The 25875-nt window shown below is 47.8% G+C and overlaps 1 protein-coding gene across 1 annotated transcript in view; it reads left to right on the top strand.

Annotated features, from left to right (window-relative positions):
* NPLOC4 (NPL4 homolog, ubiquitin recognition factor) overlaps positions 1-25875 on the top strand; it is an 85321-nt gene that overhangs the window by 15872 nt on the left and 43574 nt on the right. Inside the window, exons 3-9 of the mRNA XM_025361476.1 lie at positions 221-333; positions 8211-8387; positions 11180-11228; positions 12641-12735; positions 14955-15078; positions 17672-17851; positions 22555-22641. Of these exons, the coding sequence (XP_025217261.1) occupies positions 221-333; positions 8211-8387; positions 11180-11228; positions 12641-12735; positions 14955-15078; positions 17672-17851; positions 22555-22641 (825 nt within the window). The remainder of the gene's footprint in view (positions 1-220; positions 334-8210; positions 8388-11179; positions 11229-12640; positions 12736-14954; positions 15079-17671; positions 17852-22554; positions 22642-25875) is intronic.

The following is a 25875-nucleotide window of genomic DNA, read 5'->3' as shown; positions in this document are numbered from 1 at the left end:
GACAAGACTGTTGCTTTTTTGGCCACTTTATTCATTTTAATAGACACCTTTGTGAGCAGTACAAATTTCTTTATCAGAGCAGAATAGCAAGAGGAATTTGGTAAATGATGAGCACCTTCCAAATTTGTGAATACTCTTCTAGTAATGTCTGATGTGTGTATGGTATGTGTAGTGATATTTAGCATTTTATTAAATTTCTGTTCTTTCGGCCTTGTTTTAGGTTGCAAAGGAGTTTGGCTTCCAAAATAATGGCTTCTCAGTTTACATCAATAGAAACAAGACCGGAGAGATAACAGCCTCCTCCAACAAATCCCTCAACTTGCTAAAAATCAAGTAAGTGTCCTCTGAGGAGGAAGCAGGGAATGGGGGGAAATGAGGTCCCCATGATCTGTCCGAGGTTGCCCAGTTTTATCCTCTTTCCTCTTCACACCACTCATTATGGTCTTATCAACTGACCAGAATACACGTGACTGTGTTGCTTGCCAGGGATTCAGTAATTATCCTGAATCTGCCGTTGCTATTGAGCAGAGTTAATTGACTTTGCAGAATTCTGGAGTTTGTGTCACTGAGGAGAAAGTTATTGTCTCTGTCCATGTATGGCGTGGAGTGAGCTGCATACTCAGCTGCTTGTCTGGAGTGAAATACCTTGAATGCAGCTGTGTGCAGGGAAATCACATTAGCCCTGCTGGCTTGGGTAGGAGTGCCGACAGTGCAGTGGCCCATGCCACTCCGTAGAGTTGGTCATTCAGGACCGTCAGGACTCAGAGACCTCTTATCACAGCCTGGCTGCTGCCTGTTTTTGTAAAGTGTTATTGGAACACAGCCAGGTCGTGTTGTTGGTGCCAGTTTTCATGTTACAAGGGCAGAGTTGAGTAGTTGTGGTAGACCGTGAGGCCTGCAAAGCTGAAAGTATTGACTGGCCCTTTACGGAACACGTGTGCTGGCTCCCATCGAAACTGTTTGGGCACTTGCTCACATATCCCTTAGATCAGTTCAGTCCTTAGGGAGCGAGTGGTCAGTTTTCCTCTCGACGCTGCAGGTTGCATGTGCTGTGGCCACTGGCTCAGTGGTGGGCCTGGGACCTGCTGGCAGTTGGCTGTGGGTCTGTTTACCAGCCAGAATGATAGGCTGGTTTTGCACTTTGGTCACTTATAGATTCACAGATTAATATATCTAGGGACACAATATGCAATCATAGCATTTATTTGTTCTTAACAAAGATTTATTTGGCACCTACTGTTTGCCTACCCCTGTGATGAGGTGAAACAGAACCTCTTGTTATTGTTCATTTCCAGAGTGACCCTTCCTTTGAGCTTGTGAAGGGTTTTGCATCTTGATAATTCTTTTTTCTCTCTTCTCTTCTCTTCTCTTCTCTTCTCTTCTCTTCTCTTCTCTTCTCTTCTCTTCTCTTCTCTTCTCTTCTCTTCTGTTCTCTTGTCTTCTCTTCTCTTCTCTTTCTTTCTTGAAGGGTTTTGCATCTTGATAATCCTTCCTTCCTTCCTTCCTTTTCCTTTTCCTTTTCTTGAGACAGAATCTCGCCCTGTCACCCAGGCTGGAGTGCGGTGGTGCGATCATAACTCACTACAGCCTCGACCTTCTGGGCTCAAGTGATACTCCTGCCTCAGCCTCCTGAGTAGCTGGGATTACAGGCACATTTTTCATTTTTAAATCAAATCTGGCTGGTAATTTTTTTTTTTAAGTTTAAATCTGGAACACGTAACCGTATCTAAAGGTAAAGAGAATGTGAATGCACACCCTCTGTCTCAGCCAGAGGAACTCTCAGCTCATGACCATGCTTGTGTCCCGCTGCTCTTGCCCTCCTTCCTTCTCTCCTGTTGCTTGGCCTTTTTTTCTCTCTCCCCTTTTTAATTATTAAACAAAATGCATACTGAACACCTCAGAGAACAGTATATGCCTTGATGGATGAACCTTATGTGTCACCATTGCAAGCACCAAGCAGGTCCGGGGATAAGGCATTGGCAGCCACCCCGGAAATTTCCCTAACGGTGTCTGCTGTTCTTTTTTTCTTTCTTTTTTTTTTTTTTGGAGACGGAGTCTCGCTCTGCCGCCCAGGCTGGAGTGCAATGGCCGGATCTCAGCTCACTGCAAGCTCCGCCTCGTGGGTTTACGCCATTCTCCTGCCTCAGCCTCCCAAGTAGCTGGGACTACAGGCACCTGCCACCACGCCCGGCTAGTTTTTTTTTTGGTATTTTTTAGTAGAGACGGGGTTTCACCATGTTAGCCAGGATGGTCTCGATCTCCTGACCTCGTGATCCACCCGTCTCGGCCTCCCAAAGTGCTGGGATTACAGGCTTGAGCCACCGCGCCCGGCCTTTTTTTTTTTTTTGAGATAGAGTCTCGCTCTGTCGCCCAGGCTGGAGTGCAATGGCGTGATCCCAGCTCACTGCAACCTCCGCCTCGTGGGTTCAAGCATTTCTCCTGCCTCAGCCTCCCAAGTAGCTGGGACTACTTATGTAGAGATGGGGTTTCACTGTGTTGGCCAAGCTGGTCTCAAACTCCTGACCTCGTGATCTGCCTGCCTTGGCCTTCCAAAGTGCTAGGATTACAGGTGTGAGCCCCAGTGCCCAGCTCTTTATTCTTTCATTACTTGAGTATCTGTCCCTAGACACTGCCAGTTAGTCTTGCTTTCTAAGGAAATTTGTCTTACATCTTGTAATCTTCAGGTTCACCTTCTGTCTCTTTCCTTTTCTTAAAATTTATCTGTTGAGGAACTTGGTCCCTTGACCTGTAGGGTTTCCCACTCTGAGGTCTTGCTGATTTCATGTTCACAAGACACTTCAGCATTACCCTCTGTGTCCTGGATTTCCTGCCGATCCACAGTGGTTTACAGAGGCCTGACAGGCCATTCCCTCAGCAGGACCATGAGGTGCTGTACACCTACCTTTTTTTTTTTTTTTTTTTTGAGACAGAGTCTCAATCTTGCTCAGGCTGGAGTGCAGTGGTGCGATCTCAGCTCACTGCAGCCTCTGTCTCCCCGGTTCGAGCGATTCTCCTGCCTCAGCCTCCTGAGTAGCTGGGACTACAGGTGCCCACCACCATACCCAGGTAATTTTTGTATTTTTAGTAGAGACGGGATTTCACCATGTTGGCCAGGCTGGTCTCAATCTCTTGACCTCAAGTGATTCACCTGCCTCAGCCTCCCAAAGTGTTGGCGTTACAGACGTGAGCCACCACGCCTGGCCCCCTGCCTTTGTTCTTTTTCTTTTCTTTCTTTCTTTTTTTTATTTTTTTCTTGAGACAGAGTTTCATTCTTGTTGCCCAGGCTGGAGTGCAGTGGAATGATCTCAGCTCATTGGCAACCTCCACCCCCCCGGGTTCAAGTGATTCTCCTGCCTCAGCCTCCTGAGTAACTGGGATTACAGGCATGTGCCACCAAGCCCGGCTCATTTTTTTTTTTTTTTTGAGACGGAGTCTCACTCTGTCGCCCAGGCTGGAGTGCAGTGGCGTGATCTTGGCTCACTGCAAGCTCCACCTCCCAAGTTCACGCCATCCTCCTGCCTCAGCCTCCCGAATAGCTGGGACTACAGGTGCCCACCAACATCCTGGCTAATTTTTTGTATTTTTTGTAGAGGTGGGGTCTCACCACGTTAGCCAGGGTGGTCTCGGTCTCCTGACTTCGTGATCCACCTGCCTCGGCCTCCCAAAGTGCTGGGCGTTAGCCACCGCACCTGGCCTAATTTTGTATTTTTTTTTTTTTTTTTGAGACGGAGTCTTGCTCTGTCGCCCAGGCTGGAGTGCAGTGGCTGGATCTCAGCTCACTGCAAGCTCTGCCTCCCGGCTTTATGCCATTCTCTTGCCTCAGCCTCCCGAGTAGCTGGGACTACAGGCGCCCACCACGTCACGTGGCTAGTTTTTTGTATTTTTTAGTAGAGACGGAGTTTCACCATGTTAGCCAGGATGGTCTCGATCTCCTGACCTCGTGATCCGCCCATCTCGGCCTCCCAAAGTGCTGGGATTACAGGCTTGAGCCACCACACCTGGCCTAATTTTGTATTTTTTTTTTTTTTTTTTTTTGAGACAGAGTCTCGCTTAGTCGCCCAGGCTGGAGTGCAGTGGCGCGATCTCGGCTCACTGCAAGCTCCGCCTCCCGGGTTCACGCCATTCTCCTGCCTCAGCCTCCCGAGTAGCTGGGACTACAGGCGCCCGCCGCCTCGCCCGGCTAATTTTTTGCATTTTTAGTAGAGACGGGGTTTCACCATGTTAGCCAGGATGGTCTCGACCTCCTGACCTCGTGATCCGCCCGCCTCGGCCTCCCAAAGTGCTGGGATTACAGGCGTGAGCCACCGCGCCCGGCCCTAATTTTGTATTTTTAAGTAGAGATGGGGTTTCTCCATATTGGTCAGGCTGATCTCGAACTCCCAACCTCAGGTGATCCGCTGGCCTCAGCCTCCAGAAGTGCTGGGATTACAGGAGTGAGCCATCACACCTGGCCCCCTCTTTTTTTTTCTTTAGAGACAGGGTCTTTGTCGACACCATTGTGAGCTATGATTGTGCCACTGCACTGCAGCTGGACAACAGAGCAAGACCCTGTCTCAAAAGTATATAAATAAATAAATACTCTGATTATTTTTCCCCCTAAATCTGGCTGTTGGCTTCAAGTCCTCACAGGTGCCATGTTGCTCCTGGTTTCTCCTAGTTTCTGCTCTGCTGCCACGTTGGCCCACTGGCCTCCAGTGAAGACCACTGGGTGGCTGAGTGCTCCCCATCCGGGCTGTGAGACATGGGAGCCTGCCTCTTGGGTCTTGTGACTGTTGGTATCTGTCTGCCCCCACTTGTATCCCTGCCCCTACATTGCTGTAGATGCATCGGTGGGACCTGGCATGCGGTCTAGCTGTCTGCAGGAGGGAGATTTGGGAAGAGCCACTGACTTTGGCACCTGCCGCCTCCATGTCCTAGAATCCCGCCTGGTTATTTTGGATAGCCTCTGTCACTAACCCTCTTCTTCCATTTCGTTGTTCATTTAATATCCCATATAAAGGTTGATATTCTGTCTCATAATTTCTGTCTCTGAGTCTTTGCCAGTCTAACTGTTGGTTAATTATGTCTCTACCCACTCTTACTTGCGTGGTAGTGTGTTACTCTTCTTTTTTTTTTTGAGATGGAGTCTCACTCTGTCGCCCAGGCTGGAGTGCAGTGGCGCGATCTCGGCTCACTGCAAGCTCCACCTCCTGGGTTCATGCCATTTTCCTGCCTCAGCCTTCTGAGTAGCTGGGACTACAGGTGCCTACCACCACCACCGCTGGCTAATTTTTTTTGTATTTTTAGCAGAGACGAGGTTTCACTGTGTTAGCCAGGATGGTCTCAATCTCCTGACCTCGTGATCTTCCCACCTTGGCCTCCCAAAGTGCTGGGATTACAGGTGTGAGCCACTGTGCCCGGTCCAGATTTAGCAGCTTTTCTACAGAGAAGGTTTGCATTTGCTTTTGTTGGCACAGGGGGGTGTGATGGACCTACAACTCCTTCAAGTTAATTTCTGTCTTTGGACTTTCTGAACCAGATGTCATCATCCCTGGTTCTGCCCCAGATTCATGGCCCAGCAGGCCTTTAGTTACAGTCTCAGAGGTGACTTTTTTTTTTTTTTTTTTGCTATATGCTAGATAGAGGCAGATGGGCTTCCTCCTTGGTTCCTATTTTCAGCTGGTAGGTTTTTCACAGCTGTTCAGGCATTCTTTGGTTATCTGCATTTATGTGGAAGTTTCAGACTCAGTTGCCCCCTCTGGGCAGGGAAGCTCAAGTCCTTGTCTCCCAGTGCTCAGCAAACTGCTGTAGGCCCAAAGATGTGAGTGAATTAGTGAGAGTGGCCTTGGCCCCGTAAGCAGCTCTGAGCTCTGTGTTGCTGGCTGCTGTCTTGAGTGCACTGCTGGGTTTGTCCTCTGAGGATTTCCTCCACTTTCTTTAGTGCTCAGCAATTGATTTTAGAGTATATTTGTTGAAATTGATCTAGTGTGTAAGTCAAGTTTTTTATATTAGTAGTTAGAGGGTGTTTAGGAATATGTAATCTGCTATTAGAAACAGACGTCTTGGCCGGGCGCGGTGGCTCAAGCCTGTGATCCCAGCACTTTGGGAGGCCGAGACGGGTGGATCACCAGGTCAGGAGTTTGAGACCAGCCTGGCTAACACGGTGAAACCCCGTCTCTACTAAAAAATACAAAAAAACTAGCCGGGCGAGGTTGCGGGCGCCTGTAGTCCCAGCTACTTGGGAGGCTGAGGCAGGAGAATGGCGTGAACCCGGGAGGCGGAGCTTGCAGTGAGCTGAGATCCGGCAACTGCACTCCAGCCTGGGCGACAGAGCGAGACTCCGTCTCAAAAAAAAAAAAAAGAAACAGACGTCTTGACTGGATGTGGTGGCTCACGCCTGTAATCCTAGCACTTTGGGAGCCCGAGGCAGGCGGATCACCTGAGGTCAGGAGTTTGAGACCAGCCTGTCCAACGTGGAGGAACCTCGTCTCTACTGAAAATACGCTAAGTATCTGGGCGTGGTGGCAGGCACATGCCTGTAATCCCAGCTACTTGGGAGGCTGAGGCAGGAGAATCACTTAAACCCGGGAGATGCAGATTCCTGTATGCCAAGATTGCGCCACTGCACTCCAGCCTGGGTGACAGAGCAAGGCTCTGTCTCAAAAAAAAAGAGAAACAGACATCTCTGACTTCGTAATGTTCGGTAATGTTCGTCACCCCCAAATGAGGGAAGAAGAAGGGGAGGGAAGAAATTAGTTGAAGAGCTGCCCTGAGCCCCGGTGTCCGTGTGTCCTTGAGGCCTCTGTTCTTCCTTCACACTGTGTTGGTTTGGAGCTGTGGATCCTGCCCTCTCAGTCTGTGTCCTGTGTGTGTGTCTTGTTGGCAGCAGTTAAATATCCATCAGAGGACATGCTGCAGCCTTTCTTCCGAGGCTGGCCTGGAGGGTTAGTGTTGGCAGCCATCTCTGGTCACTTGGGACCCCAGGCGGCTTCTGTGGACTGTGAGTGGAGATGCTTGTTGGTCTCTGAGGTCAGCAGTTTGCCATGGCAGTCAAGCCTGGCACCAAGTTGGCAGCATGACTCTTTAGACTGAAACTGATGGAAAACCAAATGTGACTTGTGGCAGCCTTTTTGGAAAGCAATATGTCAGCAGCTTCAGAGACAAACAGAAACCCTTAAGCATGACTCTTGGGAGTTTGCCCTTTAGAAGGAAAACTCCAGGGACGTCTGTCTGTGGGTGTTTTTGGGTGGTGTTGATGGTGGCAGAAACTGGCAGACAGTGTGCATACTCGTCAGTGTGGGAGTGGCTGAGGAGTGGTTAAGCAGCCTCACTGGGGAACGTGCAGCCATTGTCATAGCAATTAGACGCGGACCCCTTATATTTGGAGGATTTTATGAGGGGTTGTTGAAGTAGAAAAGTATGTCTCTGCTAATCTCACTTTTTTTTTGAGACGGAGTCTCGCTCTGTCGCCAGGCTGGAGTGCAGTGGCGTGATCTCAGCTCACTGTAACCTCCGCCTCCTGGGTTCAAGGGATTCTCCTGCCTCAGCCTCCCGAGTAGCTGGGACTACAGGCATGCACCACCACGCCCAGCTAATTTTTTTGTATTTTTAATAGAGATGGGCTTTCACCATGTTGGTCAGGATGGTCTCGATCTCTTGACCTTGTGATCCATCTGCCTTGGCCTCCCAAAGTGCTGGGATGACAGACATGAGCCACCGCGCCCGGCCAATCCCACTTTTTAAAAGTAGTGACAGCTCCCATGTGTGTCTGTGCTTCCGTGTGTATGTGAACGCCAATAAAGCGGGGGAGATACCTGCAGCCAGCACATGCCGTGTTGGGGGAGGAGGGAGCCTCCCAGAGGCCAGAGGAATGGCTGAGGGAGGTGGGGGCCAAGCAGAGGGTGAGAGGTGGGAGGAGAGGCCCTGAAGCCCAGCAGGTCCATTGTGGCTGTGTGTACATGAAAAATCATTTAGGTGTATGGAGGCTTCACAGACTTTAAGGTAAAATTGTAAGAAAAATTAAATTCCAGAGACCTGCATACCGGTCTTTATAATGCCAAGAAACATAGGGGAGATGTTAGAAGAGAATTCTGGTCTTAAAATTAGAAACCTCATTATTTAGGCCTACAGGGGTGGTTGTTGGCATTTGCTTTTTGCAGATATCCGAGTTGGGCTTCCATGAAGCTCAGGTGGTAAGGGAAGGCATTGGCCTCTGTTTGTCATTTGAACAGGCATGGCGATTTGTTGTTCCTGTTTCCCTCGAGCCTTGCTGGGCCCTCATCTGAAATGGAGACGTCAGCTCCACCGGGCTTCAAGGTCTTTGGCGCTCCCAACGTGGTGGAGGACGAGATTGATCAGTACCTCAGCAAACAGGATGGGAAGATTTACCGAAGCCGAGACCCACAGCTGTGAGTGATCCATGGGGTTCTAGGGCCCCGCGTGTGGTGATCTTAACGGGTGAATGGGGTTCTAGGGTCCCACGTGTGGTGATCTTAATGGGTGAATAAAGGGAAATATTTATAACATGTCCTGTTTTAATACATATCTGATGAAGAAATGTAAGTCTTAAGTTTTACTATCTTCAGGTTAAACTTTACTTCCAAGTTACCTTGTTAGCTTTTTATCAGGTTTTTTTTTTGTTGTTGTTGTTTTTTAGCTTTTTATCAGTTTCAATCTCAAAATATGTTCCCATAAGAAGTTTTGAAGCATTGGGTACAAAGAGACTGGAAAGGTATTGGGGGAGTTGGGGGCCTCACACCAAGTCTTTACTGTGATGTCCTCTGGAGATGCTGACTTCCGTGCAGAGTGGGACGTTAGTCAGCAGCTGCAGGGGAGGGAAGAGGGAAGGGGCAGGTAGTTGTGTGTGTGCACCCGTGTGAGGTGCGTGCTGTGTCTCTCATTTCGTAGTGGTTGGATGATTTTGACCTGCCACACTAGTGTGCGCTCTCCATCCCTGCAGCGAGCATTTCACTTGCAGAAGATGCTGTGCCTTGGAATATTCCCTCCTCACCTGGGGCTATATGAAACGTTTATGTATATATATATTTGTTTTAGATTTTTTGCAATTCCTTTTAAATAAACCAGTGAGAAGGATCTGAGTTTACACTTGGCCATGTGAAATTATCTGAGCGAAGGTTGTCTCTGCAGTGGGGTCGTTTTCAAAATGCATCACTCTGTAGATGTGACGGGGTGCTGACTTTGAGTTACTGGGATTCCAAATGCTGCATTAGCAACTTTTATGTCTTAGCTCAGAGAACCATAAATGGCGCTCGGCTGCCATTGGCATGGAGCCACTTTGTAGCCATAGCCATTAGCCGGCATGCCTTTTCCATTTGTGTTTCCTCCCAGGGGCCTGGCGCTGGCTTGCTTGCATGATCTGTTTTCATTGCTTCATTAGCAACTTTTGAGAGAGAGAGCGTGTGTGTGTGTGTGGATTCTGACCCGTCATCAGGTAGAGCCTGCCTGTTTATTAGGAAGTACAGAGACCACCTCTGTTTCGAAACACAGAGCCTGTATGCATCTAAGAATTCTGACTCCATTTAGAAAGGGACCTGATGGAGCCCCAGAGGGACTGCCACTGGCGTCTCACCACCCCACCACTGCCTTCACGTTGTGTGTGTTGTGCTCCCAAGGCTTCTGTGACTGAAAATGGCAGAAACCCATGGGACAAGTGTTTTTTGTTTTTTTTTTTTTGTTATTTCCCAAAATGCACGTGAAGTAGGTATTTTCCAAACTTGGATTATTTATGCACTGCTCTCAGGCCCTTTGCCATGTTCACGTACCAGCTTTGTTATTATTTATTTAACGCTTTTCTTTAAATGGACTTGGCCGGACACAGTTGCTCATGCCTGTAATCCCAGCACTTTGGGAGGCTGAGGCAGGTGGATCACCTGAGGTCAGGAGTTCAAGACCAGCCTGACCAATATGGTGAAACCCCATCTCTTTTTTTTTTTTTTTTTTGAGACGGAGTCTCGCGCTGTGTCACCCAGGCTGGAGTGCAGTGGCGCGATCTCGGCTCACTGCAAGCTCCGCCTCCCAGGTTCACGCCATTCTCCTGCCTCAGCCTCCGAGTAGCTGGGACTACAGGCGCCCGCCACCACGCCCGGCTAGTTTTTTGTATTTTTAGTAGAGACGGGGTTTCACCGTGTTAGCCAGGATGGTCTCGATCTCCTGACCTCGTGATCCACCCGCCTCGGCCTCCCAAAGTGCTGGGATTACAGGCTTGAGCCACCGCGCCCGGCCGTGAAACCCCATCTCTACTAAAAATACAAAAATTAGCCAGGTGTGGTGCTGTGTGCCTGTAATCCCAGCTACTTGGGAGGCTGAGATAGGAGAATCACTTGAACCCAGGAGGTGGAGGTTGCAGTGAGCTGAGATTGCACCACTGCACTCCAGCCTGGGTGACAGAGTAAAACTCCGTCTCAAAAAAAAAAACCAAAAAACTATTTTATTTATTTTTTTGAGATGGAATTTCACTCTTGTTGTCCAGGCTGGAGTGCAGTGGCACAATCTCAGCTCATTGCAACCTTCTCCTCTCAGGTTCAAGTGATTCTCCTGCCTCAGCCTCCCTAGTAGCTGGCATTACAGGCACTTGCCACCATGCCCAGCTAGTTTTTGTATTTTCAGTAGAGACGGGGTTTCACCGTGTTGGCCAGGCTTGTCTTTAACTCCTGACCTCAGGTGATCCACCCATCTCAGCCTCCCGAAGTGTTGGGATTAGAGATATGAGCCACCACCTTTGGCCAAGAAACTACTTAAATTGACTTTGAGTTTGTTCACTTTTATCTTTGGTTTTTGTCATTTTAAGCAGTTGATCCTCATGAAGTCACAGGTTTGATGTGCAGGTCAGTTTTTTCTCATTCATATCAACATAAATAGTAAACTGCTGGGTGTGGTGCTGCACACTTGGAGTCCCAGATACTCGGGAGGCTGAGGTGGGAGTGCTTGAGCCCAGGAATTCAAGGCTGCAGTGAGCCATGATCACCACTGCACTCCAGCCTGGGCGATAGAGTGAGAGCCTGTCTTTAAACAAAACAAAACAACAATTAAAATATAAACGTTCATCCATGTGCCATCTGGAATATAACTCCATGTGGGCACGGAAACACTCTGTTGAAGTAGGACGTACGTGTGAGATGGCAGCAGCGGAACACAGACATCCTCACTGCTCTGCCTTTTTCTGCCTTGTTACTCTCCTCAGATGCCGCCACGGCCCTTTGGGGAAATGCGTGCACTGCGTCCCTCTAGAGGTGAGAGTCTCTGCGGAGTAAGTTCTGGGCCGGTGTGGGGGGCTGCGGGTAGACAGCTGTCTTAAGTGCTTTCCCTGAGTCCATGCACTTGGTTGTAGTGGTTCAAAGAACTTATCTATTTATTGCCCTGGGCCTCATATTCCCCCTAGTGCAAGCTGCACACAGGACGAGCCTTTATTTATGGGAGTGACCTTCTCGCTTGATTATGAATGGCTGAAGCATTTGTGTGGCTGTGATAAAGGGGCAGCATTTACAGCAGGCTCCCTGGACAATCCTTTTCAGATCTGACACAAAGCTGAGTCTGTCGGCTTCCGTGCTTATCATTGTTTTGATTTACTTTGCCTTGAATCTCACATCTCTTGTACTGGTTTGTCCTGGTGAGATTGAGAGTTACCATAATAATGCTGACTGGAGCTGTTAATGCTGGATTTACAGCAGGAAGGCCAACCTGATTTTCTTCATGAGGCATCTCTTGCCTCATCTTGTGGCATTTCTTTTTGCAAAATTTTCCTGAAACTCATTAGACTTAGAACGTTTTGTTTTTAATAGAGATTCATTTTAATCTTGAAAAGATAACTGGCCCACAAAGAAAAACTTGCTTCTGGCTATGTGCTGTTCACACCTGTAGTCCCAACACTTTGGGAGGCCAGGGTGAGAGGATCACTTGAACCTAGGAGTTGTTGAGCCTGGGCAACTCTTTTTTTGTATACCCTGTCTCTACAAAAAATTTAAAAAATTAGCTGGGTGTGATGGTTCACGCCTGTAGTCCCAGCTACTCGGGAAGCTGAGGCAAGAGAATCACTTGAGGCTGGGAGGTCAAGGTTGCAGTGAGCCGTGATTGTACCACTGTACTCCAGCCTGGGCAACAGCGTGAGACCCCATCTCTAAAACAATTAAATTGGCCGGACTCAGTGGCTCACGCTGTAATCCTAGCACTTTGGGAGGCCGAGGTGGTTGGATCACGAGGTCAGGAGTTCGAGACCAGCCTGGCCAATATGCTGAAACCCCGTCTCTACTAAAAATACAAAAATTAGCCAGGCGTGGTGGCGCGTGCCTATAGTCCCAGCTACTTGGGAGTCAGAGTCAGAAGAATCGCTTGAACTCAGAGGTGGAGGTTGCAGTGAGCAGAGATTGTGCCGCTGTGCCATTGTACTCCAGCCTGGGCGACACAGTGAGACTCTGTCTCAAATAAACAAACAAAACACACAAAAACAACAATAACGAAAATCAATTAATTAAAAAAAGAAAAACTTGGTTCTGACCTAGAGTGGTAAGGGAGACCCCAGTACCTGCTTTGGCTGTGGGCCTTGACTTGCCGAGGCCATGCTGCCTGGCCTCTGTGCACAACGGAGGCTCAGCGCCTGGAGCACCCAGCAGGTGTGACTGCACTTGCTTACTCTGTGTCTTGGCAGCCATTCGATGAGGACTATCTAAACCATCTCGAGCCTCCTGTGAAGCACATGTCCTTCCATGCCTACATCCGGAAGCTGACTGGAGGGGCTGACAAGTAAGCAGCTTGCTATGACCTGGTTGTGCATAAATTCCTTTTTGTGTGTCTGGCAGTTGTTGCTTATAGCCACTGAACGTGTGAATGAGAGAAGTAAAGATGAGAAGGGGCCACACGCCTTTGAATGTTACCCTGGTTCTATATTTATTTATATTTTATGTACACATATATGTTTTGTTTTTTGTTTTTTGTTTTTTTTTGAGACGGAGTCTGGCTCTGTTGCCCAGGCTGGAGTGCAGTGGCGCAATCTTGGCTCACTGCAAGCTCTGCCTCCTGGGTTCACACCATTCTCCTGCCTTAGCCTCCCGAGTAGCTGGGACTACAGGTGCCTACCACCATGCCTAGCTAATTTTTTGTATTTTTAGTAGAGGCGGGGTTTCACTGTGTTAGCCAGGATGGTCTAGATCTCCTGACCTCGTAATCCGCCCACCTCGACCTCCCACAGTGCTGGGATTACATACGTGAGCCACCGTGCCCGGCCCACATACATGTTTTTAAGAGATGGGGTCTCACTATGTTGCCCAGGCTGGTCTGGAACTCCTTGGCTCAAGTGATCCTCCTGCCTTGGTTTCCCCAAAGTGCTGGATTACAGGTGTGAGCCACCTCACCTGGCCAACCTGGTTCTAGAAGGGAGCAAGGCAGTGACTGTGCAGGCCGTTGGTTGTGTAGCCACAGTGCAGTGTCGGATAGAGGCTGTCCGCACACACACCGCCCTGGCAAGATAGCATCTGTGATGGTGGCCTGTTGTATCTGTGGTCTGAGTTCATTCTCTGCTTTTCAGAAAAACAACTACCCTGTGATAATCTCAGCTCCCCCACTTCAGTGCCTGGCAATCCTTTCCCTAGAGCCCGGCCTCTGAGCCAGCTCGGTTTTCAGCCACAGCAGGGGCTGCAGGCACTTGTCCTCAGGGCACCAGAGTAGTTGCCCACAGGCTCAGCCAGGTTGGCACAGGTGGTAACAGTGGCCAGAGAGGGGTGAACTGAGCATTTTGATTTCTTTTAAGCCGTGGCAAGTCCTTGCCTGTACGACTTTCTCCTGTTGGCTCTCTGTACACCCTACCAGAAAGTAACAGGCGTCAGCTATTATTTTGTAATTCCTGTCAGTGCGACAAGAGGAGATGGTGGCTGAACTGAAGTCAGCAACATTTTGTGAAGGATGTCATATTCGCCTGATTGTAGCTTTTCTCTGACAACCCGCTGACATCCTAAAATGACTTTTTAAAAATGTTAGACCAGAAGAAGAAACCTACTAGAAACCCACTATTGCTTATCAGTGGGAAAAGCTATGGAACTCTCTGGACTAAGGAGTGGGTGCAGATTGATTGTAGTGAAAGAGACTTGGTCAGCCTTTTGTCAGTCTAGGTCAAGGAACACAGTCCCTAGTGGGGGCATGTTTGTGGCTGCCATTAACATGCAGATTTGGTGACGAGTCATTTCTTCCTAGATGCTATGATACCAAAAATGGCTCACCACAAAAAATGATCAGTATGTGAGGTACTGCGTATGTTAATTAGCTGAATTTAGCCGTTCCACAGTGTGGACATGTCTCAGAATATCATTTCTTACACTGTAAGTATATAGTTTTTATCTGAAAAACAAAACCTCACGTCCACCTTAAAGATAAAAAAAATTTTTTTTTTTTGGTCAATTATGTTTCAATAAAGCTGGAGAAAAAGAAGTTCAGAGTAGGGTCCAGGACTTTCTCATTGACAATCTTCAACAGTAGTTTTTATTTTAGCCTAAAGCAGTGAAGATGCCTTAATTGTATATCCTAATCAGATTTTTCACATGAATAAGAATTTTTTACAAATATCTAAGTACTGGGCTAATGTCAACGTTGCTGATAATTTAATGAAACCTGTACCAGCCTCATGTCCACTCAGTGGCACAGGTGACGTCAATAGATATTCTGCAGTATTCTTGCAAACTTTCTTGCGTGTTAGTGATAGATAGTAAAAAAACACCAGAGTTTGGTAGGAAAGTAGTTGTGTGTTTCTGTGTGGTTGAAGCATATGGGACAAGCTAGGATTCGGAATGTGCTGGAACTGCAAGCAGAGCTTCCATTAGAAACACCCTTAGCACATCTTCCCTGCTGCTGCCACGTGCTTAGCTCCTGAGATGCTGTTCAGGAAGTGTGAGATACTTAACATGTAGCTTCCAGCCTCGTGCTCAACTTTTCACCAATGTGATGTTTAAGTAAGTTGCTTCTCTTCTACGTAGGGGGAAATTTGTTGCCCTGGAGAACATCAGCTGCAAGATTAAGTCAGGGTGCGAGGGGCACCTCCCGTGGCCGAACGGCATCTGTACTAAGTGCCAGCCGAGCGCCATCACGCTGAACAGACAGGTGAGATGTTCCCTGTCTGTCTAGATTTGTTTTCATGGCTGAGAAACGAGTATTTCCAGAAGAGCCCCTTGGAGTGGAACGCCATTAGCACCTCCGTGGTGGGTTTTCAGTACTGTCTGATGGATTGAATGACCCTTTTGTGGAAGTGGTGCACTGAATATGTCATTTTTAAGGCTTCTTGCTCTTGGAGGTATGGAGTATGAGCCCTCAGTTCTCTTTTTTGCTGGCTCATATGGAGGCAGAATGTTCCTGGTGATTATTTAAAATCCTCAGTGGTTGTGAGGAAACTGTCTCTGAAGGTTGGTAAAGGGGCACCCCTTGGACCAGCTCTGAGCACCCGTCCAGGCTGGCTTAAGGAGAGAATGTGGCTCAGGAAGGAGGGGGCGTTCCGGCCTTTCTGGATGTTCTGCTCTCGTTGTCCCACCTCTGAGAGTAGCCTGCCTCGCCTTCCTGCTGTCACTGTGCCCTTAGAGAAAACGGCTCCTTAGAGAGAATTCCGTGGCCTCCTTGACTTTTTTGGAAATCTCCTGTATTCTCCATTCCTTTTTTCTTCTTGAAAACTACTTTATTTTGGCTGGGCATGGTGGCTCACACCTGTAATCCCAGCACTTTGGGAGGCTGAGGCGGGTGGATCACCTGAGGTCAGGAGTTCGAGACCAGCCTGGCCAATATGGTGAAATCCCATCTCTACTAAAAATACAAAAATTAACCAGGCATGGTGGCAGGCGCCTGTTGTCCCAGTTGCTAAGGAGGCTGAGGCAGGAGAATCACTTGAGCCCGGGAGGCGGAGGTTGCAGTGAGCCGAGATCACGCCATTGCACTCCAGCCTGGGTGACAGAGCGAGACTCCGTCTCAAAAAAAAAAAAGAAAACTCATTTGTTTTTTGCCCTAGAGATTGTGAAAACCTGTATTTTAGGTTAAATCACAATGGAATTATTTTGAATTTATTGATAGATGAAAGCCATCTCCATCCTCCTATACCTCCCCACCCCACCCCGCCACTGGACTCTGAAGTGGTCTAAAGGGCAGAGCGTTTTTGCTTTGTTTCATTTTTTTGTTTTTTGTTTTTGTTTTTTTGAGACAGAGTCTCACTCTGTAGCCCAGGCTGAATTGCAGTTGGTGCAGTCTCGGCTCACTGCAACCTCCGCCTCCCAGATGCAAGCAATTCTATTGCCTCAGCCTCCCGAGTAGCTGGGATTACAGGCATGAGCCACCACACCTGGCTAATTTTTGTATTTTTTTTTTTTTGAGATGGAGTCTTGCTCTGTCGCCCAGGCTGGAGTGCTAGTGGCCGGATCTCAGCTCACTGCAAGCTCCGCCTCCCGGGTTTACGCCATTCTCCTGCCTCAGCCTCCATAGTAGCTGGGACTACAGGTGCCCGCCACCTCACCCGGCTAGTTTTTTGTATTTTTTTTAGTAGAGACGGGGTTTCACCGTGTTAGCCAGGATGGTCTCGATTGCCTGACCTCGTGATCCGCCCGTCTCGGCCTCCCAAAGTGCTGGGATTACAGGCTTGAGCCACCGCGCCCGGCCAATTTTTGTATTTTTAGTAGAGACAGGGTTTCACTGTGTTGAATAATTTTTGAGGTTTAACTCCTGGCCTCAAGAGATCTGCCTGCCTCGGCCTCCCAAAGTGCTGGCATTACAGGCATAAACCACCACACCTGACTGGTTTTTTTCTTTAGTAATGTTTATTGTTTTTATTTTTTTGAATAGAATAGCAGATTATTATTTTTTTATTTTTCTATTTTTTGAGATGGTGTCTTGCTGTTGCCTGGAGTGCAGTGGTGCCATCTTGGCTCACTGCAAGCTCCGCCTCCCAGGTTCACGCCATTATCCTGCCTCAGCCTCCCCAGTAGCTGGGACTACAGGCGCCTGCCACCACACCTGGCTAATTTTTTGTATTTTTAGTAGAGATGGGGTTTCATTGTGTTAGTCAGGATGGTCTCGATCTCCTGACCTCGTGATCCACCCGCCTCGGCCTCCCAAAGTGCTGGGATTACAGGCTTGAGACACCGCACCCGGCCCAGATGATTATTTTTTAAGATACAGGGGTCTCATTCTGTTGCCCAGCTGGACTTGAACTCCTGGGCTCAAGCGATCCTCTAGCCTCGGCCTCTTGAGTATCTGGGACCACAGACGTGCACCATCACACCCTATTGGTTTGTTTATTTTATTTTTTTTTTTTTTGAGACAGAGTCTCGCTCTGTCGCCCAGGCTGGAGCGCAGTGGCCGGATCTCAGCTCACTGCAAGCTCCGCCTCCCGGGTTTACGCCATTCTCCTGCCTCAGCCTCCCGAGTAGCTGGGACTACAGGCGCCCGCCACCTCGCCCGGCTAGTTTTTTGTATTTTTTTTAGTAGAGACGGGGTTTCACCATGTTAGCCAGGATGGTCTCAATCTCCTGACCTTGTGATCCGCCCGTCTCGGCCTCCCAAAGTGCTGGGATTACAGGCTTGAGCCACCGCGCCCGGCCTATTGGTTTGTTTTTTAAAGAACTAGGTAAAATATATTTATGAATGGTTTGTGCTAGAAAAATAAGTGATTTATTTTTGATGGCATATTTTCATCAGCCCACTCTTGTTAACTCTACAGAAGTACAGGCATGTGGACAATATCATGTTTGAGAATCACACCGTCGCTGACCGCTTTCTTGACTTCTGGAGAAAGACAGGGAACCAGCATTTTGGGTACTTATATGGACGGTACACGGAGCACAAAGACATTCCTCTTGGCATCAGGGCTGAAGTGGCTGCGATTTATGAGCCACCTCAGGTAAACGTGATGGGATTCAAGTTCCTGAGTTTCTGTGTTTGGAGGCTGTGGGGGACGCCCTTTCGGAGAGGCCTTGCCCTGTTCGCTCTGTTGTTTGTGCCCCCTCTGTCACACGCCGGTGCATGTGCACAACATTTTCTGAGTTACTGGAGAATGAGAGCATGGCTCTTGAAACCTTCAGTATATTGGATAGTTACTTCAGTTACTAAGGATAAGGATATTTTCTTACACACCCGGTACATTTGCCACTATTGATCCAGTGTTTTTATCTCGTCTGCTGTCTGTGTCCAGGTATGCTCATTGCCTCCGTAGTGTCCAGGTGCTCAGTCCTCTGTGTGTCATTCTGTGTCTCTTCCGCTGTGCAGCAGTCACTGTCTTAGGGACCATGGAGAAGGCCACAGACACACCTCAGCACCAATCACCAGAGTGTCACCAGAATAACAAAACTGCCACCAAAATAGGACTGAAAACAACTTAAGATTTGTTTGGAGGAGAAAGAAGTGTCCTGAGGGTGTATCCGTAGGGTGTGTACATAGCTAGTCACTGTGCTTGGAAGGCCCTCTCAGTATGATTATGCCACCAACCAGTTACACATTATATTTCCATTTTTTAGGAACTGGGCTGTGTGTGTATGTTTATATAAATTTTAATTTGTTTTGTAATTATGTATACTATTTATATAGTGTGTTTTACATACATTTTATTGCAAAAGTAAAAACTAAACAGATACTGAATGCTAGTTAATGATACGCATGCTGTACTATTTAGGGAGAAGTACATTTATGTCTGTAATTTACTTGAAATCCAATAGAAAAATGGATTGATGGGTGACTAGAGGGACAGATAGTGCATAGCAAATGTTCATGCTGAATCTATTGGTGGGTATATGAGTATTCATTGTAAAATTCTTTACATTAGCTGTTATGTTAGAAATTAATAAATTATGTTAGAAATAAATAAAAATTTTTAATTTTTATTTATTTATTTTTTAGAGATGAGTCTTGCTCTGTTGCCCAGACTGGAGTGCAGTTGTGCAATCATGGCTTACTGCAGCCTTGACCTCCTGGGCTCAAGCGATCTTCCTGCCTCAGACTTCTGAGTAGCTGGGACTACAGGTGCATGCCACCATGCAAGCTAATTTTTAAATTTTTGGTAGAGTCAGGGTCTCGCTATATTGCCCAGGTTGGTGTTGATCTACTGGTCTCAAGTGATCCTCACATCTTGGCCTCCTGAAGTGTTGGGATTACAGGTATGAGCCACTGTGCCCAGCCAGAAGTATTTTTAAAAGTTGGAAAAGAAAAAAAATGTGCACATTTCCAAAGTCATATTTACAAACAAGGCTTATTCATTTCCCTTTACCCTGCTTTCCTCTAGAGGTAGCCCCTAGAATTTAAAACCTGTTTTCTTTTTGAGACAGCGTGTCACTCTGTTGCCCAGGCTGGAGTGCAGTAGTCACATCACGGCTCAGTGCAGCCTCAATTGCAGCCCTCCTGGGCTCAAGCAATCCTCCTGCCTCAGCCTCCCAAGTGTCTGGGACTACAGGCGTGCACCACCACACCTGACATATATATCATATATATGTGTGTTTGTGTGTGTGTATATATATATATGTAGTGTGTGTGTGTATATATATATGTAGTGTGTGTGTGTGTGTGTGTGGAGTCAGATCTTGCCATGTTGCCCAGGCTGGTTTGGAACTCCTGGGCTCACACAGTCCACTCGCCTCAGCCTACCAAAATTCTGGGATTACAAGTGTGAGCCACCATGCTCAGCCTAAAATCTTTTTAGTTGGACTTCTCGAAGTTTGAATTTTTTTTTTTTTTTTTTAGTTTTGAGACAGAGTTTTACTCTGTTGCCCAGGCTGGAGTATGGTGGCGCGATCTCCACTCACTTCAACCTCCACTTCCCGGTTCAAGTGATTCTCCTGCCTCAGCCTCCTGAATAGCTGGGATTACAGGCGCTGCCACCATGCCTGGCTAATTTTTGTATTTTTAGTAGAGACGGGGTTTCACCATGTTGGTCAGGCTGGTCTCAAACTCCTGACCTCGTGATCCACCCGCCTCAGCCTCCCTAAGTGCTGGGATTATAGGCGTAAGCCACTGCGCCCGGCCTGATTTTTTTAATTTTTTTTTTTTTTTTTTTAATACAGAGAGGGTCTCTGTGTTGCCCATGCTGGTCTCAAACTCCTGACCTCAAGTGATCCTACTGCCTTGGCCTCCTAAAGTACTAGAATTACCAGCATGAGCCATTGTGCCTGTTTTGTTTTGTTTTGTAAGGGATCTCCTGAGCGAGATCCTCTTTTTTTTTTTTTATTTTTTTCTTTATTTTTTTTGAGACGGAATCTCGCTGTGTCTCCCAGGCTGGAGTGCAGTGGTGTGATCTCGGCTCACTGCAAGCTCCGCCTCCCGGGTTCACGCCATTCTCCCGCCTCAGCCTCCCAAGTAGCTGAGACTACAGGCACCCGCCACCACGCCCGGCTAGTTTTTTGTATTTTTAGTAGAGACGGGGTTTCACCATGTTAGTCAGGATAGTCTCGATCTCCTGACCTCGTGATCCACCCGCCTCGGCCTCCCAAAGTGCTGGGATTACAGGCTTGAGCCACCGCGCCCGGCCCTGAGCGAGATCCTCTTATCTTTCTCTCAAGTAGCTGAGACTGTCAGTGTATGCCACTGAGCCTGGCTAGTTTTGTTTTCTTTTTTTTTTTTTTTTGAGGCGGAGTCTTCACTCTGTCCCCCAGGCTGGAGTGCAGTGGCACCATCTCGGCTCACTGCAAGCTCCGCCTCCCGGGTTCGCGCCATTCTCCTGCCTCAGCCTCCCGAGTAGCTGGGACTACAGGCGCCCGCCACCGCGCCCGGCTAATTTTTTTTTGTATTTTAGTAGAGACGGGGTTTCACCTTGTTAGCCAGGATGGTCTCGATCTCCTGACCTCGTGATCCGCCCGCCTCGGCCTCCCAAAGTGCAGGGATTACAGGCGTGAGCCACCGCGCCCGGCCTTTTAGTTTTGTTTTCTTTGTATGTGTGACATTTTTGGTGTAAGCAGATACACACACATATGCATGCACACACAATCATACTATCCCCCTTCTTTGTTTCCTTGTGTGTATACTATATTATGTGCACTTTTTCCACCTAACACTGTCTTGTGGAGATCACTGGATGTCTGGCTTCCTATTTAAATAACCTGACTGGGATGCCCTGCAGCTGCTGGGGTGCCCTGCAGCTGCTCTCAGAGGTTGCTGATTAGAGTCTGAAACTGCAGGTTGTGCATGGGTGATAGCTGGTGTACAGGCTTGCTAGTGGCCCCTGCACGAAATGTGTGTCTGTCTTAGCTGTATTTATATGGATTTTCAGTGACAGTTTTGGTATCTTTGCGTAACAATAGATGTAGTGTTTCATGAGGCCTCTGCCATGGTTCTTTTAAAAAGAGACACTAGATGGCAGTAGAGACCCCGCCAGTGAAGTCTCAACCCTTAGGTCACTGTGCTGTACTCAGTATGCTGCTCTTCCAAGCACAAAGTATTCAGATTCAGTTTTTTTAAGGGGTCTCTTTCATGGAGAGCTCAATGGTTCTATTAAAAGTATAATTGAGGCCAGGTGTGGTGGCTCACGCCTGTAATCCCAGCACTTTGTAGGGGCGAGGCAGATCACTTGAGGCCAGGAGTTCAAGACCAGCCTGACTGACACAGCAAAACCCCATTTCTACTAAAAATACACACACAAAAATTTGCTTATGTTGCCACATGTCATTAAACAACTCCTTTTCCTTAGATTTTTCTCTGAGTTTGTGGTTTAACCTATGTTCTGGAGGTATTAATGACCTCCATATGGGTAAAACCCAGCAAACGTAAACTTCTTTGTGGTTTTGCCAGATTTTGACTAATTTGCAAGGATATGCCCAGTTACTGCAGCTCAATTTGGGATTACCTTTACCTTTCCTATTCTTATTGCTGGGGTTTCTGCATGAAATGACACCTATTAATGACCCGCAGGCTACATTTAAGTGAACATTAACGATTTTGATAAGCTTGGTCCACTCTGGGAAGTCATGTGCCGTGGCTGGTTTCATTTGCATGGGAGCCAGTCGAAGCCACAGCTCATCGACTGCCCTGTGCCAGATGGAAGGAGGTGGTGATTTTCGAATGCCTTTTCCCTTCCTTAGGGTTGGTGAGCTCATCGCTCTCTGTGGAGTTCATAGTGTCTCTCCAATTCAATACCTTAGCTGTGAAGCCAAGCGCATTGTCTCTGCGGAGCGGCACGCAGATTGTCCAGGCCTGTTTTCTGGGAATGGATGTTACCTTACAGTTTGAGTCTTGCCTAATTTAGCCAAAGCTGTTTGGAGTGAAGCTACTTATCCAAGGAAGTTTGAAAATAACTTCATTTCCTGATGAAGGAACTTTTAAAACAGGCAGGAGTATAGACCTTCCCTTAGTCCTGAGTGCTCCTGATGCAGAGCCGTGCCACACACATCAGCTGGGCCCTGCGTGCCACATGTTTTGCAGTCCTGGTAAAAGGCACAGCGCAACCTTAGAAGGAGAGAAGCCGGGAGGCGTGTCGCATGTGTTTTATCTGTGGCTGTAGTTCTCCTTTCTGACAAGGAGGGCCCCAGCACTCCTTGTGACGTGGAGCTGGAATTGGGAGGGCTTGGAGTGCTGCTTCCTGAGCCCTCTGCTCTAAGTCCGTCTTCTCCCTTTGATTCCCTGCAGATTGGTACACAGAACAGCTTGGAGCTTCTTGAGGATCCAAAAGCTGAAGTGGTCGATGAAATTGCTGCCAAACTTGGCCTGCGGAAGGTACTGAGGCATCCGGCAGCCAAGCAGGGGGAGTGGCCAGGCTCTGTTGAGCATCCAGGCCAGGGAGAGTTGGGGGAGTGGTCGGGCTGTGTGAGGGACTGGCTCTCCCCAGCTGCACAAGGTCAGGTGCAGGCACCATACGTTTTGAAACTTCACGTGTGTTTATTGGGCACCAATAACTTTTATGTTCCTCTGACTTAAACTAAAATGAGAACGTTTTCTTGAGCATAAAAAAAAAAAATCCCAGTGCGGATCTGGCTGTTGTATTTCAGCCTTCCAGCCACACTTGTTGAGGACTGCTTCAAGTGGGAAATAGAAGCAGGAGTCAGACCCCAGCTGCACCCCTGCTGGCTCCCCTGTGCATGTGTGTCCCTTCTGCCTGAGCCGTCCCTTCGTGTAGGTTGGAAGCCGAGGACAGTCAAGGCTGGCGTTCCGTTGACAGCGTTCATGTTCCATGTCATGCACTTGGAGCTTCTGCTGTTCCGTCATCAATCATCGTTTCATTTCCTGTTGATAATTTAGCTCTCTGAGCCTACAGTTCTTCCTAGTTTCATGGAACAGTTAGAAAATGAGACAAGGATTTCCTTTTTTATTCTGTTGATCTGGTTTATCTGACATCATTGATAAGGTTCCCAGGAATGATTTTTATAAATTCATGTAGAGCCATGAATTTGAACATATCTTACAAGTTTAATATTAGTAAGTATGTTTTATCCTTTATTTCCTAATCATCTCAGACTGTGAAAAATAATCTCTAGATTATTTCATCCTCTCTACAGATGAAGGGGGTGAGACTGCAAATGTGACTTAAAACCTAGTGTCAGTGAGCAGTCCATACGCAGTTTTACTCTGTTATGAAAGAAACATCCTGTTTCTAACAAGGAGTCAGCATCTTCATTTAGGGTCATATTTTGGTTCAAATTCTGGAAATTCTTTTGTTGAAAAGAGATTGGTCCAATTTTTTGGCCTAATTTGTTGTAGTCTTACAGTTCAGAATCTTGAAATTACTTAAATACTTTTCTTCAAAACATGAGTTTCTCTTTTTATTTTATTTTATTTTATTTTTAGGAGTCTTGCTCTGTCACCCAGGCTGGAGTGCAGTGGCACGATCTTGGCTCACTGCAACCTCTGCCTCCCGGGTTCAAGTGATTCTCCTGCCTCAGTCTCCTGAGTAGCTGGGATTATAGGCGCCCACCACAACGCCCAGTTAATTTTTGTTGTTTTAATAGAGATGGGGTTTCACCATGTTGGCCAGGCTGGTCTTGAACTCCCGACGTCAGGTGATCCACCCGCCTTGGTCTCCCAAAGTTCTGGGATTATAGGTGTGAGCCACCATGTCTGGCCCAAAATATGAGTTTCTAAGCCCTTATATTTCTCAGTTTGATTTTGATTCTGCTTTATTTACTGCTTAATTACATTAATCCTTTAAGTCTCATTTTCTCTGTTGCCATCACCTTGGGTTTTCATTCATTAGGGCATCTTTAAAGACAGTGAAAGTCTCCCAGTGTGCTGGTGATATCTGCTGGGGACGGATGGGAAGAGTTGTGTGTCAGGTAGTGCTGGGGAGAGTCATGGGCCACAGATCCTTCCCGAGGACAGAAGTGACAACTGCCGGGACACAAGTGCTACTCCTGTGGCCTTGTGACAGGCTTCTGGTGCAAGAATTCACAGGCAGAGGCGGGCCTGAGGATCCCACAGCACACAGGCACTGCCACACTGAACGTGCAGGGGGTGCTGGGTCGCAGGTTTCAGATCCCGATACCCTCAGATGCTTCCTTCTGACCTTGAACTGGAGCTCCCAGGAGCAACTATGTGAAGTCTGCATTATATTTCCCCTTTTATCTTAAGTGCCTTTCTCTAGGAATCCTTTTTCTTAGCTTGTTGGGAAAGACCTACTCTGTGAAATGTTTATTTGCTTGCCTGTTGTCTGTCTTCCTCTTGGGAGTTTAAGTGCCTTTTTCACCCACCTTCTGTTGGTCTCACTCACTGCTGTGTCTGTTGCATCCATATGGTGCTGGGCAGAGTTGGGGCTGAAGAAACTCATCTTTAACCCAGCAGCACCAGAGGGAGGGTGGCCAGTTTCTACTGAACAGAGATGGAGATCCCTGGGTGTGGCCTGGCATCTTACTTGAGGAACCCATTGATGTAGATTAACCTGGCTCACAAAAAGGAGCTTCTGACTGAGAACATTCTTTTTGAGCTCTCTGGGCAAAAGCCAGAAAACATTCATCATCTATCTTTTTTTGAGACCGAGTCTCGCTCTGTCGCCCAGGCTGGAGTGCAGTGGCCGGATCTCAGCTCACTGCAAGCTCCGCCTCCCGGGTTTACGCCATTCTCCTGCCTCAGCCTCCCGAGTAGCTGGGACTACAGGCGCCCACCACCTCGCCCGGCTAGTTTTTTTGTTTTTTTTAGTAGAGACGGGGTTTCACCGTGTTAGCCAGGATGGTCTTGATCTCCTGACCTCGTGATCTGCCCGTCTTGGCCTCCCAAAGTGCTGGGATTATAGGCTTGAGCCACTGCGCCCGGCCTATTTTTTTTTTTTTTTTAAGATGGAGTCTCACTCTGTCACCCAGGCTGGAGTGCAGTGACGCAATCTCGGCTCACTGCAAGCCCCACCTCCTAGGCTCACGCCATTCTCCTGCCTCAGCCTCTTGAGTAGCTGGGACTACAGGCACCTGCCATCTCGGCCAGCTAATTTTTTTGTATTTTTAGTAGAGATGGGGTTCACCGTGTTAGCCAGGATGGTCTTGATCTCCTGACCTCGTGACCTCGTGATCCGTCCTCTTGACCTCCTGAAGTACTGGGATTACAGGTGTGAGCCACCGCGCCCGGCCATGCCCAGCTAATTTTTTTTTTTTTTTTTTTTTGAGACAGAGTTTCGCTCTTGTTGCCCAGGCTGGAGTGCAATGGTACAATCTCGGCTCACCGCAGCCTCTGCCTCCCGGATTCAAGTGATTCTCCTGCCTCAGCCTCCTGAGTAGCTGGGATTACAGGCATGTGCCACCACCCTGGCTAATTTTGTATTTTTAGTAGAGATGGGGTTTCACCATGTTGGTCAGGCTGGTCTCGAACTCCTGATCTCAGGTGATCCACCCGCCTCGACCTCCCAAAGTGCTGGGATTATAGGCATGAGCCACCACACTCTAATTTCTGTATTTTTAGTAGAGACGGGGTTTCACCATGTTGGCCAGGGTGGTCTCGATCTCTTTTTTTTTTTTTTTTTTTTTTTTTTTT

This window comes from Theropithecus gelada, chromosome 16 (assembly GCF_003255815.1).
Source record: "Theropithecus gelada isolate Dixy chromosome 16, Tgel_1.0, whole genome shotgun sequence".
Lineage (NCBI taxonomy): Eukaryota > Metazoa > Chordata > Mammalia > Primates > Cercopithecidae > Theropithecus > Theropithecus gelada.
Note: the sequence above shows the minus strand (reverse complement) of the source record. Positions and strands in the feature narration are given on the sequence as shown.